We start from the raw sequence: 18,804 nt of genomic DNA on the forward strand, positions 1-18,804 counted from the left end.
TGCCAGCTGATGTTAGAATGGTGTCATACTTGTTACATTGACTCACTACACACTTTTACCAGGAGACTTGCAATGTTTAATTCCATCATGTTAAGTATTGAAGCGTTTCTTTCTAAATTTCAAGAATTTACTCTTACTAAATACAGCATTCACAGTCTTACTTTGTTTATGTTGCTTGATTCAAAATGAATAATTCAAACTAATTAGTGCAAGAAGGACTGTACTTAAAATTGCAATTGGTTAAGGTCAATTGAGAAATGTCTCCAGTCCAGAGATGTCCATTGAAGGGATAAGCTACAGACTTAACACTTGCACGTTGCAATTTGCATTCACTCTATCCAGATAAAACTGGTGTAATCTTTCACAACAGCTGTTGTGAATTTTTGAATTTTCTCTTGTATTCTCACAGTCTTTCTCCAAGGTTATTATGTCCATCTTCTGATCCTTCTATTCTATTCCCATTAAGTTTCTGGCAATGCAACTTTCCTTTAACTCGCACACTAACCAATATTGTTTGTGGTTCTGTCTCCCCTTGAATATGGTCCCCCCTCTCTCCTTTAAGTCTGCTGCCGTCTTTCATCTCTTCAAAATAAATATTGACTTTTGAATCCTTGCTAACCACCACTCCAACCTTCCTTTCCTTACAGAATGGTCACATTATCCCAATCTAATGCCTCTCCAATTGTCTAGCTGGGTGAGACTATACTCGTCTGGTTCCATTATGCAATCATAGTCAAAAGAATCACTGCAATTGCTTTTCTGTCCACTCTTGCAGCACTTGTCTCTGGTTCCCACTCCGAAAGATCTGTCTTTGGCCCATCCTATCATTGGTGATGCTGTCTGGAAACCATGTCAACTTTCCCACTTGTTTGTTGACTACATACAGCTCTACCTCACTCTCTTGACCCCTCCATTTGTCCTAAATTATCAAGCCTGCTTGACCAACACTCAACGTTGAATGAGTGGAGGCTTTCTCCAACTAAGTACTGGTAACATTGAAGTAATTGTCTTCAAGCCCTGCCACAAACCTTGTCCCTTAACATTGGAAGTTATCTGAAGCTAAATCAGACCGGTTGCAAACTTGTGACTGCAAGCTGTTCATAGGATAACTTGTGCCATTGCTACAACTGCTAGTTTCACCTTTGTAACATCACCAAATGCTTCCCCTTCTTGAGCTCATTCAGTTGCTGAAACTCTCACGCCTTTGTTATCTCAAATCTACTCCAATGCAGGCCTCACGTGTTCCACCCACTCCAAATTCAAAGTCGTATGGCACTTTTTGCTACCAGTATCTCTACTCACACTTAGTCCAGTTCACCAATTTGGAATCATGTTGGCCAGACTGATATTGAATGTGGTCTGCAAATTCTCCTCACCATTACTATATTATTTGTTGAATTGCTTTGGTCACAGTTACTTCCACTTATTCCACTTATGATTGTAGAATCATGTGCAGAGTTGCTGATCAGGCTGGCTGCTATTAAATAATCCATATTTTGTTGGAGCACACCATCTTGCAGTGTCTGCCATGATGGGTAAACTTGAGTTTGTGTAGTCAATTCCATATCTGTTAGAGAAAGAGAATTGAGAACAAGACAAAGGAAAGGTAAGAAAAAGAATAAATTTGCCATTTTAAATCTATAACAACTTACAACTCAAAAGAATTAGACCTCACTTTTTCAATTATTTTCTTGATGAGTGATTGATTGACAACAGTTAACAATTACTATACAGCCTACTTGATTACCATCCTAGATATTTCTAATCAATGTGTTCTGAAATGTTATTACAGACCTCTGGCGCAAGTGGAACTTGAAACAGGGGCTCCAGGCTCTGGCTTCAGCAATTTGGGGTGATTCACCATTCATAACATATCTCTTCCTCACCACAAGTTGCTTTTCACTTTACACATTCAGAATGGTATGTGTTGTTGAGATGCTATTATTTCAGCAAAATATGAACCGTAGTGCGCAAATTAACCTGTAGAATTATACTGATGGTTGCCTTTTACCACAAATTGATGGACTCAGCAATTATAGAGCAATTTACATCTGTACTACATATTATTGCACGTAATCAACATGCAGCCAAATTTTAGAATGCAGTGGGTGGAAGTACTACTGTCTCATTGTGTTATGAACATTAAGTTTATAAAGTTCCTTGGAAGTGTATTTGAATGTTTAGGTATCCTCAAAATGGTTCTTCTGGAGTTATACCACCCATGGTAAAAATTTCAAGCACTTAGAAACTATCTGTTGAAGTTGGGCACAAGTCCCTTGGTTTAATACGCTCACAAATTTGTGTTGGCCTGAATGCATCCTGTATAATACTGTAATTTTTATCAGTCATTCCAAAACATAATGTCAATGCATACGAGTTTGTCTTTGTCCTGTCAGTTATTTTACCTTAAGAAATTGCACAGAATTGTTAAATTAATTTTACCTTTACTCTTGTAATCTATAAAATTTGAACTTTCTTGACAACTTGGCTTTAATAGAAACATTGTGATCTCTGCAGTCAACAATCTACAATCTTGCATCTCCCAGCGGCAGCGTGATTGATCCCCCTGGACCTATGCTTTGGGGAGCGAGCCACTGCCAATCTGACATTGTGCCCAAGTTAGCAGAAAAAAAATTGTACTGTATACAATATCTCAATACAGATCAGGAATTATTATAAAATGAATAATAAAAGAAAATTAAGTTCAGCTAAAAATCAACTTTTTCTGAAAGTAGAAAGGTAACTTTTAAAAATCTTATGTCATTTGCCTTCTGACTAATACAATGAAAGTTTATTTTGACCAAAACATGCTATGATAATACATGTTCAAATATTCAGTTCCATTTATGTGCAGTCCAGAAGTTATGGGTATGAGCATTTTAGCAGCTAGATAATCCTTCCATGAAGTGTTTTAAAAAAAAGCCCCACTGCAATCAAATGAAATACTAAACTGCAATCTGCAGAAAAAATGCTTACTGATATTATGTATACATAATTCTGATGGTTACCATTACTATGCGGGTTCACTTGTTATTAGTTATTGTATTCTAATAGCATGTTCTGTCACAAAATAAGTAACATTTACATTGCCATGTACATCAGATAACAGATGAACAAAATGAACATGTTTCAAAGGTTTATGGATTATATTTTACAAACACCATCTGTTAGGAGTATCATTCAAAATCATATGAAGTTCAATGACATGTCCAAGATATTAAAGTACTACTAAGCATTTTCTTGGATGAATCATACACTTTGCACTTGGTGCTGTAAGTTAAAGAAATATTATAATTTATTTTAAATATCTGATGCAATCACAGTGGAGTTTCAGCATTGTCTGTAATAAATGGCCTCTTACAAACTTGTAATTATTTTTAAAACAATTTTTTTAAAATTACGTTTGGACACTATGATGGAAGATTTGAATTGGGATGATTTTCAGTAAGGATCAGTTACCTTCTTGTCATTTATGAATTTAAGGATAAACACATTTCCAGTGGTGCAGTGGAAACATGAAAAGAATTATATTGATTACACAAAAGTATTTGGAGGGTTTGAATTTATAGGCCATGCAAGCTTTTTCTCTCTTGCTTCTCTGTCAAATGTTTCATATATTGTATCTTTGGTTGCATTTTTGGTGGGTGCAGGAATCTCTGTGATCCCAACATAGTTCTTTTTTGCCATCCTGGAACTAGTTGTGATGGTGTATGCATTACTACGGTAACACTTCATTGATGACATGCAGAAAGTCTCCTTCATTCCACGTCTGAAGTTAGCATTGAAGATTGAATAGAGGCTGGGTTTAGATGCTGAAGAGCTGAAAGACACCAGTGCAATAGACAGAAATAGTGCTGAACACCTTGTGTAATCCATCTGATCTGGTTGCCAGATCTGAACCACATAAAATGGAAACCAAGACAACAAAAACATGCAATTTAACAGCAAAAACATCTTGATTGTTTTAACCTTCGTTCTGGGTACAATGTTCATTGTCCTCCTTACAGTCCTCCCATCTGTGCCAATTCTCCAAATGTATTTGATTACTTTTTGGTAAAACAGTATGATGAGGACAGAAGGAATCAGAAATCCCACCAACAGATGAACAGTGCCATAGGCAACACCACTCCAGGTCTGGGGTAGAAACAAATTACAGGTGCCACCTTCTGTGCCATAGAACAACAAAGTAGGGGACACAAATGCAGCATCAAAAATCCAGGAAGCAGCAATCATCTTTTTGGCTTTCTCCCGGGACACTTTGAAACTGAGAGGATACACAATAGTGTAAAATCTGTCCACGCAGATGGAGAGAAGGACATAGATCTGGACACCTGGAGTAAGGTACTGAATGTACCTAACTAGTTTACACATAACATCCCCTAACAACCACTTCCCCGTGGTAAAGTGCAGAAGGACAAAGGGAGTGCTGACCACACTGATGAGCAAATCTGCACATGCCATGGACACTACAAAGTAGTTGGTAGTTGATTGTGTCCTCCTACTTCTGTGGATTACAAGGCAAACCAGAGAGTTCCCAAACAAAGCAATAAGCCAGATCACTCCAAAAATAAAGCTGACCGTGATGATTTCCCCTGTTGTAATTTCCTGGTATGTGGAATCATTTATTTTTGTCTGGTCCTGACCATTGAGTTCAAGATGCGTTCTAGTGCCTATTGATAGTGTGGCTAATATTTCACTGGAATTAGCTGAAGTTTTGGTTGCTGGAATTACAACGGAGTATGTCTTATTTAGAATTTCTTCGGCTAACACCATATTCATGTTTTGTACAAGACAATTCCTGGGGACAAGAAGAAGAAATTATTGTTTTGTTATTCTTGAGTAAGTAAAAGTATCTTTTGACATCAAAATATATTTTATAATATATTTCTAAAAACAATAGTTTGAATTTAATTAATAACTAACTGTAGGTTAAAATAATGAAAACAATTATTAATTTTCCACCAGATCATTAATGCCGTATAGAAGCTTCAATCAATAAACTGATTTAGTGTTGGACAGAATTTGTAAACAAATATGATTATTGAAATTTTAAATGTAAACCTCACATTAACACTAAGTATTCTCAAGACAACAAAGCTTCCTGTATTCTAAATCAACAATATCAATAGATTGTAACACTGATAACATCTTATCCTTAAGTACCAATATTTGTAGAAAGTTAGCATTCTTGCCTCTACGTCTTGGAGCTCTGTGTCCAAGACATAGTTCAAGGTTTCAGCACAAAAATCAAGGTTGAAATTGCAGCAGAATACTGAGGGAAGAATAAACTGTCAGACTTGTATACTTTCAGACGAGATGTTAAGACCCCAACTACCTGTTAGCACCAATGGAAAAGATCCTGCGGCACGAGTTCGAAACACAGCAGGGGAGTTGTTCAGCCATCCTGACCAACATTTATCCCTCAGAATTAACACAACAAAATATGAATAATCTAGTCATTATTACATTGTGATTTGTAGGAGTTTCCTCTGCATAAATTGGCTGCTGTGTTTCCTACATCATAATAGTGAAAAAAATATTCATTGTAAAATACTTTTGGACATTCTATATTCACAACAACGCTATATAAATGCAAGTCTTTCTTTTTGTTGAAAGAGATTAAAGTATTTGTGATGTGGTGGTTTACCTTGATTCGATCTTTCCTTTGTTTGATTTTAAATGCAAGTTTAAGAGGAATACAGTAACAGGGAAAAATACTTGCAGCATTTTTTTTCCTTATCACCTTCTCAAGGCAACTAACGATGGGCCATAAATGCTGGCCCAGCCAGCGATGCCCACGTCCCAATAAAAAAAAGTTAGAATTTGTATTAGCTGAATGTTGTGGACTAATAGTCATTAGAAACTGGTAACTTTCAGAAGATCGTTTTATTGCGTTACTCTTGGCTGTATTGACAATGCAGGTATGACAACTTATTAGGCCAACAAGTTACTCCAGCTCGAAATCAAATATTTCGTGAAATTCCACGCACAAATCTGTCACCAATACCTTGCACATGGATGAGACGTTGATGAACCTATATTACAGATACTTCCTACACTGCTTCTCTTCATGAAAGGCATCTCTCTGTATATCCCGATGCCCCCTTACTGGCATTCAGAGAGTTGTTGCATTATAGTCTCATTATTCGAGCTAATGACTAATATCAAAAATATGAAGAGTGCGATTTGCAGCGTTTTTAAATGTTCTGTTGGCATTGAAATCTTTTTAAAACGTGGCTTTAAGTTGGCTTGTAATTAAGAGCGACATCTTTATTATTAGGCTGCTTCGTAGAGATGGTTTTATATTTCGTGCCTTTGTTCAGTGTTAGTGACTGTACATGCAAATCACATTACAGATTTTGCATTTATGCCAAACCTAAGCAGCATCGTCATAAAATACGCAGTCCAACTGACGTATCAGGCGTCATAGCAATATAAATATATTCAGGGGTTTAAAAGAAGAGGTAACTATCACTATTATACTCATTATGCACTCGGTATAACTACATAATTCAATTACTATATGTTGACCTGCAGGAGGAAATCAGAACCAAATTACAATAAGTGACTCACAGTCTCCACATCAGCAAAGATCCATATCGACACATGTTCACATGCGACTGCTGAAATGTTTTCCCAACGTGTTTTAATACTTAGAAGATGGCGTTAAAATGTTGGAACAATTCAACAGGCAAAATGCCACCCCATCGGAGTGGAATTTAACTCAGAAATCAGGCAGTCTCCTGCAGCAGGAATTGGAGTCTGATCCGAAATCAGGCTACATCAGTAAAGAAGTGATAGTATAACTGGAGCCTTTTTACGAAGGTTGCAATTCTCCTTTGTCTAACGAATGTTTTGTTTCACATTGTGGAACTGACAACACAACGTTAGAACGCAGACACCAGTTTTGGAACTCATGAATCTCAAACATTACTGTAGCACTCATTCCTGTACTGCGTCCTCACTTGGTCTCATTCTCCAAATTTTCAGTGTTTCATATTTATTTCCTGTGTTGGCATGCAGACTGACACTGACCACACTATTTGAGATCAAACCTACGCCGTCATACTTTACTCCTTATCAATCACTCTAATCGGGATTTCGATCGGACACAATTAATCCCTAATCCTCTGTTATGGAAGCGTTGCAACTTAACACCTTGGTGGTAATCATTACCTACATTGATGCGATCCTTTCTCCAGTCATTATTTTAACGCAGTTTTATATATATTTTTAACCAACTTGTTCGGACGAGGTTGAACACAACTCTGAAACAGATGGGACTTAAACCAAGGTCTTTTGGCCCAGAGCCCAAGACCGTTGGTCAAAGGCTAGTACCAGAGTCAAACTTCACTCAGTCTAATATTTGTTTACGTGGTGAAATATTACAAGTAAGATCATCTTTCTAACAACCTGTCCATATAGTGAGGCATCCCTGGAATAGTTGGGAGTAGAACCCGGGACTCCTACCCCAAGCTAGGGACACTACAATTGTATCTCGAGCCCCCTACCGCGAGGATTCGGCTGGTGAGCGTAGAGATTACACCAGCAATGTTTGACGTAAATGGATGAATCTGAATTACATGAAATAATTGAATCGATTATGAGCAAGAAATTTGGACATAACCTGAGTATCAACAGTCAATGTGATTTGGGAAGGTCTAGATCCCGCAAGATCAACCTCACTGACTCTGATTACTTAGGAACGGCAACATATTTTTGATAAATTTCCGCACCGAAAAAAATACTAATTAGTTTCAAGATATTTTCTAATCAACTTGTTTGGGAGGAATAGATAATAAGTTGGGGGGCAGAGTGAAACAGAGGGATCGTGCTCGGAAAGCACTGAATGGTCGCTCCAGCATTCATTGTAGGAGCAATTCTCGTTTCCAACGTGGGCTAGTATCTCACATAAAAAACTAAATGCAAAATGGTCATCTCGCAAGAAACCAAAGGACATGGGGCAGGAGAATCGGGGGAGGCGTATTCAAAACAGATTAAACAGAATACCTGAGTGGCACTAACGCTGCAATTTCGCCTGCACCAATATAAAGTACGGCACGTAGGAAGAAAAACCGGGCGACACAATTATTTCTCGAGTGATGTTAAAATACCTACAGGTTAATGCGCAAAAAAAACTTGGACTTCTATTGGATTCCAGGATCAACTTTATCAACAAATTCACAGCAACACATCAACAAAGAATGGTGAGGTACATAGCAAACCAGTAGGATATAAGTCATGTTGAAACCGCTCAGGCGGCAGCTTGAGAACTGTGTCCGATTCTGGTTGCCAAGATACTGGGTGGGCAATTAATCACAGGAACTAATGCAAAGAAGAGGCAACGGCTGTTCCCTAGTGACAGTGGTTTCAGTGATAAGGACAGATTTGAGAAATTTGAGCTTTTCAGACCGCAAAAATGTTTGAAAGGTGATTTCATAGATAAGGTTTTGAGCTATCACATAATGGTACAGAAAATATTGTTCCAGAATTTTACTTCATGTTAAACCTTGGGGTAGGATAAATATCATAGGTTAAAACTAGTAACTCTAGGACTCATAGCACTCAACTCAGTGATGAACAATTGGAGTTGGATATTGCACCGAGCAGTGGAGGGGAAAACCCTGACATGTAACATCAATATTCAATATAGAATTCACTAATCTGGGTAAACGTAATATATATTTCCGTGAGGCTTCCACGCCCTTAATCCAAGCAAACCACAGTGAGATGTTGATACTAGCAGGACAGTAGTTACGTAGATACGCCAATGATCTCGTAATCAGGCAATTTGTGGTTGCTATACTGTTAGTTCATTTAATTTTATTTTGCGTTATTAGAAACAATATGCAGCAGGAGAGAAGTACGTCGCACATGGAGCAGAATGCTAGGTTGGCACCGTTATTATTGTTCAGAGTAAATCATTAGCAAGCAGATTAATCAATCCAATGTAACGCGATCATATTTGCACATTCACTAACTATATGGCTCTCCAACAACATACTGCTTGAGAAAGGTAGCGCGAAGTTCAGGGGTGCGATTCCATTTCATTTTATGATTTGCCTCACCTGGTAACTTGACAAGCCCCGAATGTGCCAATTTAACTTTGGACAATATGGACAGTCAGTTGTTTTGATTCTGGCCACTGCTTTGTGCATCTGATGAAACAGATTCATTGCAAACTCATCGACAAAGCTCTCTGCCTTTTCTCTACTGTTTCGGCCTCTGATGGATGAAGGCTAGAAAAAGAAAATCATATCAGTACTGAATATCAGAGTACAGAAATCCCCTTTAGCCTGGCCAGTCTTGCCACTGGAAACCACTTTCATCACCTAGAATCCTCTATGTAGTGCAAACAAACCCAGGAGAATCTTAACATCGGGTGCAGGACTAGGTAGGAAAACGATAGCTTGCAAGTGCATTTTCTTATGCCAGTTGGAATTATAACTCTGAGGTCACGTTCTTCCCGTGAGAAAGAACAACACTGATCGAGAAACTGCGCACAGGATTTGGGAAATCAAACCCAACCCTGTAACCTCCGATCTGCAGTGACTGTTAACCGTTACCAGCCTTTCTGGTAATATTTCACCCGAACTGACTGCTACTCTTCAGACATCTCATGGGCATAAAGACCCCTTCGTGCCTGAAGAATTGCCTTTTGTGAATTCTGTGCACGGTGAAATAATCTCATCAAACAGAAATCCATCCACATCTCATCCACAATTTTAAAAGAATGCAAAACCACTCATTGATTTTGTCAAAATATTTTTTCTGCAAAACCGACCGACCTCTTTGCTGCATATGGATTTCTAGCACTCTTGTAAAATAAGTCCAATTGTAGAAATATGCCGGGGTTCAGTTGTTTGTACGAACCCTCTCTTCCATCCGCCAGCGAGCGTGGTTGAGTAATTGCTCCGGCGTGCATTGGGCATTCAGCTCAGACACAACTGCTTCAGAGGTTACCGGATACTGCTGGGTCTATTTACCCGGGACAGAAACAAAATGTCGGGGTATTCTGGTCAAAGTAGCGAGTTTTTTTTCCCTCTGGCGAAGAAACGGTCACGTGGACAGATTGTCATGTGATCTGCGAAATTCTTGAAGCCCATTTTCTAAATGTTACAGTAATACGGTTTACTCATTCAAAAAAAAAACAGACACGGCCAGGATTCCTCTCGACAAAACCTGTCCATCTTCTGCATGACAATATTTCAGCTGTACATCGAAATTATGCTAGTATTTCTCCTGATTATTGGAAATGGTAAAATTCCCAAATACGTAGGACGTTCAGGACCACGGAGAGCTCATTTCATTTGGCGCTGTCCTCCCCCCAATCGTTCACTTTTTTCTTTTTTTATTCATGAAACATCTCAAAGCAATAAAGTTAGCCAACTGAATCCAGATGAAAAAAATACAGATTAGTTCTGCTCATGTAGATCCTTGGGAAATTACAAACTGCAGTACAGAACAAAGAACCAAATCTCTTCATAGCAATGTGAGACTTTGGCTTAGTCCTAGCATCTTCACCTCTGAGCCAGGGATTAAAGGACTCAAGCCTCATCCTAGAAAGTGGATCACCCCTAGTCAATCTAGCGCAATTCTCTCCATCTCCATTACTGTCTGCCCGCTTACGTGATGGTCAAAATGACCCATGACTCTACTCAGAACAAGAGTATGGGGCTTTCTCCCATGTTCTGGCTAATGGCGGTCTTCAGCCAATATTCCGAACTGTTTGTACGAATACATGGCGCTGAATTGTCCTGTCGTTTTCGCTACAGCAATGATGACACTTTCCCCAAATTCAGTTACCTTTTAAATCAACGTTTGTTTCGCATCATTGTGGGCAATATTTTTGTTACTTTCTGAACGTATTTAAGTACTTTTTAAAAAAACATATTTAAGGTGCAGCCCACAGCTCCTGGATTACAGAACATGCAGAAATGTTGAGATCAAACAGAACTAATTTGTATTTTTCTACTGTTTCATCGTCAAAGTTTTAAAACTGACGGTATAAATATGTTATGTTTTTTGACAGATGCAATACAGTAAAATCTCACTTTGGGGCATCCCAAGCTGCCGAAAAGCGTGATGTACACCCACGCTTTTTATTTCAAGCTAAGCGAACTTTAGAACTCCAATCAATCTAATTACTGTTTGTTACTTTGAGTTCTCTGAAATAGATAAGAACATTAATTGATGTTGTCTGGTCAAAATTACCAGTGGAATGTAACGTTTTTATTTGAACTGTAAAATGTGGTAATTCATCAAATAGGACATCCATCGTTTGCAGCCTCCTAAAAGATTTCCAATAAAACATAACATAAGCGATACCCAAGTAAAGCAGCAGGACTAAATTATATTTGCGAACGTAGCATACAACTATGGCATATTGTACACACTTGATATTTGTTCGTGCATCATTCGATGAACGGTGTCCACAGAATGCCCAATGGGCTTATAAGAATATATTGTTTTCCCACAGTACATTCATTTAGTTTCAGTTTTCTTAACATGAGAGGATTTTAAGTCAATTTCGCATGAAGAATATTTGTAAAGTTGCATTAATTTGAGCGTTCGTTCCCTTTACCGGATGACTGGCTCCCTAGTTACAATGACGTGTTTGTTGCTATGGCACCATCTCCAAGCTGATGGTCACCATAGGACTCCAGTCTGTATTGGGGATGACAAGAGCGGTGCAGTACAGGCAAAGGAACGGCCCTCGCACTTATTTCTGCTTTTAAAATTAAATTATTTCACTCCAGCCTTTTCCCAAATTCAGTTACCTCTTAAATCATTGTTTGTTTTGCATCTTTGTAGGCGATATTTTTGTGATTTCCTCAACTTATTTAAGTATTTTTTTTACATATTTAAGGTTTAGCCCTCAGCTCCTGAATTACAGAACATGCAGAAATGTTGAGATAAAACAGCAATAATTTATTTTTCCATTGTTTCATTGTCAAATTTTAAAACTAATGGTTTAAATATGTTATGTTTGATAGGTGCAATACAACAAAATCTCACTATTAGTTTTCTATGTTTATTTGTGTAAAATATGCAGTTTATTTCATTTGAGTTTCTGTTTTTTGTGGAATTTCACTAGAATTTGAATTCCATACACATGGCTTAAATATGAAAATTAATTTCAGCCTCAGAGCAATTAAACTTTTTAGCTTCTAGAAGCCAATTTTACACCAACCTTAAAAGACTTATTCAGGTCAAAATAAACTGCAATTATAATGCTACCAATGGTCATAATTGGATACTTCCTCTCAACATCCTTTCCCTGGCTTCCTGTTCTGGCAAACATCATGCCCCTAAACATTCACCTGCCAACTGATGAAAAATCACAAGCTGGTTAAAACCGTCTCTGCTGTACTTCACTTACCACCATTATCCCCTCCATCTTGGTTCATATGGAAGAACCCTCTTGAGCAAAATTGACCAACAGACTTCTCTTGGATCAAGGAGCAGGTAACACTGGAAGCCACTAACAAGTTCATTATGACAAACCCCATCTGTTGAATAGCATGTTTTATATTACTTTGGCAAGAATGGTTCTTGCTTAACAGGTTCAGGATAGGTTTAGTCTCCTGTGGAGCCAGTCCCCACCATTACAGCTTTAGTGTGTAGCCTCTGTGCACTTGAGAAGAGAGACAAACAATACTGCACATTACTGAGGGGTGATTCTTCTACAGAATAAGTAATGAACTAATCACCTTTAATTCATTAAATAAGGAAGCTATTCATTAATTAATAAATAAACTACCCATTAATAACTTTACTCAGGTAGCTCTTTATGAATAGGAAAGTAAAAACAGCAGCCATTCTTTTCTTATAACATTATACAGAATTCCATCAGAAATTTTCGAGGTGTCCATATAGTTTACTGGTCAACCTAACCATTTTTAGAATATGGTTGACTACAGGTTGGACTTAACCACACTTGTAAATTTGAAGTGACATCAGATTACTTTCTGAATGTGGTGTCACATCAGGTGTTGTTAATGATATGAGTATCAAGGTGAGACAGTAAACCTGCAGCCTGAAAGAACTTGATCATTGCAAGACTGAAATATTTTATTTTTCAGTCAAATTCATTTGTGTTATTCTGTTATTATCATAAAACATAATGTGTTCTTTAAGATATTCTCTTTACCTAATTTTAGTACTCAGTAAGCTTAAATATTTCCTGAGTTTACTTCTATTAATACTAAACATTTGTTTTAAAGAGAAGGATACACCATCTATTTATAATTTGACAAAAAACTTCATTAATAGTCATAGGTGTGGATGTATGTTTGGAATATGGGACAACATTCTGAATTTCTGAAGAAGGGTCCTGACCCAAAACATCAACTTTCCCGCTCCTCTGATGCTGCCTGACCTGCTGTATTCCTCCAGCTCCGTACTGTGTTGTATCTGACTCCAGCATCTGCAGTTCTATCTACAGAAATTTGTCTTCATTCAACTTTGTACTTTCTTATCCTGTAAAACAAAATGCAACAATTGAGATTTATCATACTCTGCAAAAATATTACCATTTTCTTGACATTTCACTACTAGACTATGTGAATTTTCCATCCATTTTCAAAGAACTCCTCCACCTGTACAATCTCTGCTATGGATTTTTTTGCTGAATTCTGATGAATTCTCATTGATTTGTACTAGATTTGGCATCTTTTCAAAGAATTCTGCAATATATGTCAAACACGATGTCCTTCCCATAAAGTTACATTGGCTTTCTGTTTCAGTTTCAGATTTTATCAGGTGATTCAGCATCCATTCTTGTAATGTCCTCCAGTTTTTTACTTACAATAAATGTCAGGTTGATTTGACTGCAGTTGCCTGAGCTATTTTCAAAACTAAATTTGCAGTAAATAGTCTTTTCTCCAACTCTGACACATGTGGGTTCAATTTCTATGAATCCTTACGTATGCCATTCCTAGGTCCGGTTCCATTTCTGTGATCTCTTGGTTTGTTGTCCACTAATATTGACACATGAAGACCCAAATGTAAGTTTGCTTTGATTGAAATTCGCTGCTCAGAGTTATCACTTTCACACTAAGCCAGTAGACAAGGACAGATACAGAGAAATGTGGTCTATTAAAAGTTGCATAGACTGGGGAGCCTGACAGCCCATTATACAGTCCAGGGGCTCTGGCTGCAGCATGAATATCAGAGGATTAAAGGATTACAGAGTGCAATATAAGACACAGATAGAATATCAGGGGATAACATACAGGACTATCAGTTCTATGTGGATTATAAGTGAGTTACTTTATTGTTGTTGGTTATAATGGGGAATCTGAATTGTAGCACTGGTAATATAAGTTGTCAGCACAATGTCAGTTACCATTAGTTACTGGTTCTCCCTACTTCTGATTTCATCTATGCAATTCACTACCCCATCTAGGGTTTCTCCTCTTTATTATTCCCTTTCCCTTCTTCACTTGTTGATAGGTGGACTCTGCTTTCTCAAAACTTATCATTCAATAACTCAAATGTAGGGGATCCAACTGTTTTCATCTATGTGCAATATTATTTGCATAATTATGTGCTATGTGGTCATATGCTATCTGGTTGAATTTTCTTTTTGTTCAGAGTTTAAGGGGCCCATTGTCCAAGCCAGTATTTAATACACATACCTAAATGCCCAGAGGGCAGCTAAGAGTCAACCACATTGCTGTGGGTCTGGAATCACATGTAGGCCAGACCAGGTATGAGTGGCAGTATCCTTCCCTTAAGGACATCAGTGAACCAGATGGGTTTTCCCAACAATTGGCAAAGGATTCATGGTCATCATCAGACTCTTAATTCAAGAGTATTATTGAATTCAAATTCCACCCGTGTCCCCAGGATGTTACCTGGATCTCTGGATTAACAGTCCAGTGATAATACCACTAGGCCATTGCCTCCCCTGTTTATGAAGGCAATGTGATCAAGCTTCCAAGACTAGCTCCAACCAGAGTTGACAAGTCTTGGAGTGTGAGCAACTGTAAAACATGGCAATAAGGGAAAGAATTGAAGGACTCTAAAATATGTCATTACTGACATATTTTATATGTCTGAGTCTGGAGCCCTGCAAATTATGGCAGTGGAGTAGAAATGGCAAGGTGCTGAGTAAAGGACCTGTTAAATATTTTGGAAGGTGTGAGGTGAGTGAAAGCTTATCAAGTATTGGCCGGAGTAGGGGACTGAATAGAGAGAAGCATTTTCAGTGATCTTTGACTTGGCTGGACATTTTTCCTCAGTTGATAGTTAACTAGTTGGTAGGAAGATTCAGTGTAAAAGGCAAATGCTTGAAAGTGAAAGGGGAAATTAGAGAATTAAAAATAATTAAAAGACTCAGGGAAGCTTGACTTTGAGTTTCTGATGTACTTCATGCATAGTGTGAGAAGGCTCTGAAGTGCACTTCAGATTAACTTGATACAAAGTAATCAAAATTTGGAACGTTTTGGGGTTAGAAAAATGACAGAGTGATTACGCTGAATACCAGCAGAGCTGATAAAATGGCCACGGCGCGTGCACCACATTCCATGTGCTAATTGCCTCATCTTCATTTCATGGGTAATTAGTTTTGAAACGTGACAACCAAAGTTCAGCCAGATAATGAACAAATCAGTTTGATCATTTCAGATCCACTTTATTGTTGTTCATTACTGGAAAAGCATGTGTAAAGGTTGCAGCGAGATTACACTTTAATTTTTGTCAGACTAACACTGTTGAGTTTGCACTTTCTCCCCATGTCGTGTGGGGTTTCCTCCGGAAGCTCCAGTTTCCTCCTGCAGTCCACAGATCTAGTTGTGCTATATTGCCCATAGTATCCAGGGACGTGCAAGCTAGATGGATTAGCTATGGGAAATGCAGAGTTACGGGATAGGGTAGGGGTTGGGTCCGGATGGGATTCTCTTTGAAGGGTCGGTGTGGATTCACTGGTCCAATGGCCTGCTTCCACACTGTAGAGATTCTGAGTCTATGAAAAACACAAAATATAGCAGCATGTCGCTTTGTCATTGGGTAGTGATGTTGTACTATAATGCTGTGTTCCTGTGCATGCACGCGTGTGCTCCAACTGGTTTAACTTTCACAGTAAACACAATCAAAGGACAGCTTTGGATGGTTTTTTCCACTAAATGGATGAGCTAAAAAGCAATTCCTGATATGAGATTGACTTTCAACAGGTTCAGAAAAGATTTACAAGGATGTTGCCAGGGTTGGCGGAGTTGAGACATAAGGAGAGACTGAAGAGACTGGACTACACCACCTCCCACCCACCCTGCTGCAAGAATACGATCCCCTACTCCCAATTCCTCCGCCTTCACTGCGACGGCTCCCAAGATAGGGCGTACCATTCCCATACATTCCAGATGTCCTCAAGGACCGTAACTGTCCCCCCTCCGGTGATCGAAAGTGCCCTCAACCACATCGCTTGCATTTCCCGCATTTCTGCTCTCAAATTCCCTCCCCCCAACAAAAATAAAGACAGAATTTCCCTTGTCCTCACATATCACCCCACCAACCTCTGTATCCAACGTTTCATTCTCCACCATTAACACCACCTGTAATCTGACCCCACAACCAAAGAGATATTTCTGTCCCCCCTCCCCATCTGCCTTTCATAGGGACCACACTCTCCATGACTCCCTTGTCAGCTCCACACTCCCCACTAACCCCACCACACCCGGCACCTTTCCCTGCAACTGCAAGAAGTGCTACACCTGCCCCTGCATCTCCCCACTCTCCTCCATTCAAGGCACAAAACAAACCTTCCATATCAGACAGGGGCTCACCTGCACTTCTGGTTGCCAACCATTTTAACTCTCCCTCCCACTCCCTGGGTGACATGTCCATCCTGGGCGTTCTCCAGTGTCACAATGACACCATCCACAAACTGGAGGAGCAACACCTCATATTCAGCCTCGGGAGCCTACAGCCCGATGGCCTAAACATGGAATTCACTAGTTTTAAAATCTCCCCACCCACCCGGCCTCATCCCATGACCAACCCTCCCTCTCATCCCTGCCTCCTTGACCTGGCACAATCTTCTCTCCCACCTATCCACCCCACCCATCCCACTGACCAATCCATACCACTCCTAACCTGCAGTCACCTATCACCATCCCATCTACCCTCCCCACCCCTCATCTCTCTCTTTCTTTCTGAGCTCGCCTCCCCCTCCCCATTTCTGAAGAAAAGCCCCAACCTGAAATGTCAACTTTCCTGCTCCTCTGATGATGCCTGGCCTGCTGTGTTCCTCCAGCTCCACACTGTGTTGTTTCTGACTCTAGCATCTACAGTTCTTGCTATCTCTGACTGAATGGGCTGAGGCTATTTTCCCTGGAACATCAGAGGCTGAGGGGTGACGTTATAGAGGTTTATAAAATCATGAGGGGCATGGTTAGGTTAAATAGACAAGGTCTTTTCCCCAGGGTGGGAGAGTTCCAAACTAGAGGGCATAGGTTTAAGGTGACAGGGGAACGATTTATAAAGGACATGAGGGGCAACTTTTTCACACAGAAGGTGATGCATGTACAGAATGAACTGCCAGAGGAAGTGGTAGAGGCTGGTACAATAACAACATTGAAAAGGCATCTGGATGGGTATATGAATAGGAAGGGTTTAGATGTATATGGGCCAAATGCTGGAAAATGGGACTAGATTTACATAGGATATCTGGTCGGCATGGATGAGTTGGACCGAAGGGTCTGTTTCCGTGCTGTACATCTCTATGACTCTATTACTTGTACTTTTATTGAAATTTTCAGTACATCAAGCCATCTTTATGTGCTTTTCAAAAATCAAGGACCTTTGAAACATAGTTACTATTGAAATGTTGGAATTACTGAGGTCAATTTGGGCATGGCAAACCCTCACAGACAGCAATGTCATAATGTAACAGAATGTTCTCCTAGTGATGTCAATTGGAAGATAAACATTGGCCAGGACAATTGAGATGATTTCCCCTGTGATTCTTGTAAATACAGCCAGGTATCCCTTACCCAACTGAGACGGCTGATAGTGCCTTTGCTTAATGTCTCACCTGAGAGAGAGAACTATTGAGCACCATTCCCTTAATACTGCATTGATGTGCTAGCCTCAAATTTTGGGCTCAAATCCTGGAATGGGCCTTCAGCACTCAACCAAATAGGATGAATAGAATATTACTGGGTGGACTAAGGCAAAAAATGGAAGGAGAAATGATATGATAATTGAGGCAATTGAACAATAATGGAGTGAATAGAATGGTAAAGGGGGCAGGAGGAGTGTAGAGTCTAGACTAATGGTAATGGTAGGAGGGATAAGGCAATAATTGGGAAGTATGGTGAAAATGGAAATAAAATGATGACAATGGGAATGTAGGATCATAATTTGGATGTGGGATGGTAATGGGAGTATGGAATGGTAATATGGGTACTGGACAATGACAGAGAGATAAGCTATATAACTGTCAGGCTGGATATTATGGGTGGTGACAGAATCAAACCAAAGGGAGAAACCTACTTGACCTTGATCTATCTGTTATAAATGAATCTGCCCATTGCAGTAATGCTAGCATTAAACAATACACAGTTGTATTAGAGCTGAAGTCCAGTTGTCAAACTGTAGACATCTTCCATTCTGTTGTGTGCTAAATGGATAAACGAAGATCCAGCAGCTCAAAACTCAGCATCCACTACTGATGGCTAATGATGACCATCTGCAATGGTAGAATTACATTCAGGCACAATCTGTGGCCTCGTGGCCTAGCATATCCCTTTCTTTGCCATTATAATCAAGCCAAGGACCAAGCCTGATTCAATAAGGAAT

General features: G+C 39.2%; 1 protein-coding gene across 1 annotated transcript; it reads right to left on the bottom strand.

The window, feature by feature from the left end:
* Positions 1–107: 107 nt before the first annotated feature.
* On the bottom strand, positions 108–9,960 carry gpr19 (G protein-coupled receptor 19). The gene is made up of 3 exons (XM_020523161.2): positions 9,789–9,960; positions 9,069–9,239; positions 108–4,798 (listed from the first exon to the last, which is right to left on the bottom strand). Exon 3 carries the CDS (start codon positions 4,777–4,779, stop codon positions 3,535–3,537), a length of 1,245 nt encoding a protein of 414 aa, XP_020378750.1. The 5' UTR covers positions 4,780–4,798; positions 9,069–9,239; positions 9,789–9,960; the 3' UTR covers positions 108–3,534.
* Between the last annotated feature and the right edge of the window lie 8,844 nt (positions 9,961–18,804).

Source organism: Rhincodon typus, chromosome 18 (genome assembly GCF_021869965.1).
Source record: "Rhincodon typus isolate 14 chromosome 18, sRhiTyp1.1, whole genome shotgun sequence".
In the NCBI taxonomy this organism is placed as follows: Eukaryota; Metazoa; Chordata; class Chondrichthyes; order Orectolobiformes; family Rhincodontidae; genus Rhincodon; species Rhincodon typus.

What these genes read in the sequence shown, in the direction of transcription:
- gpr19 (XM_020523161.2), bottom strand. Translation starts at nt 4,779, where the DNA reads ATGAATATGGTGTTAGCCGAAGAAATTCTAAATAAGACATACTCCGTT.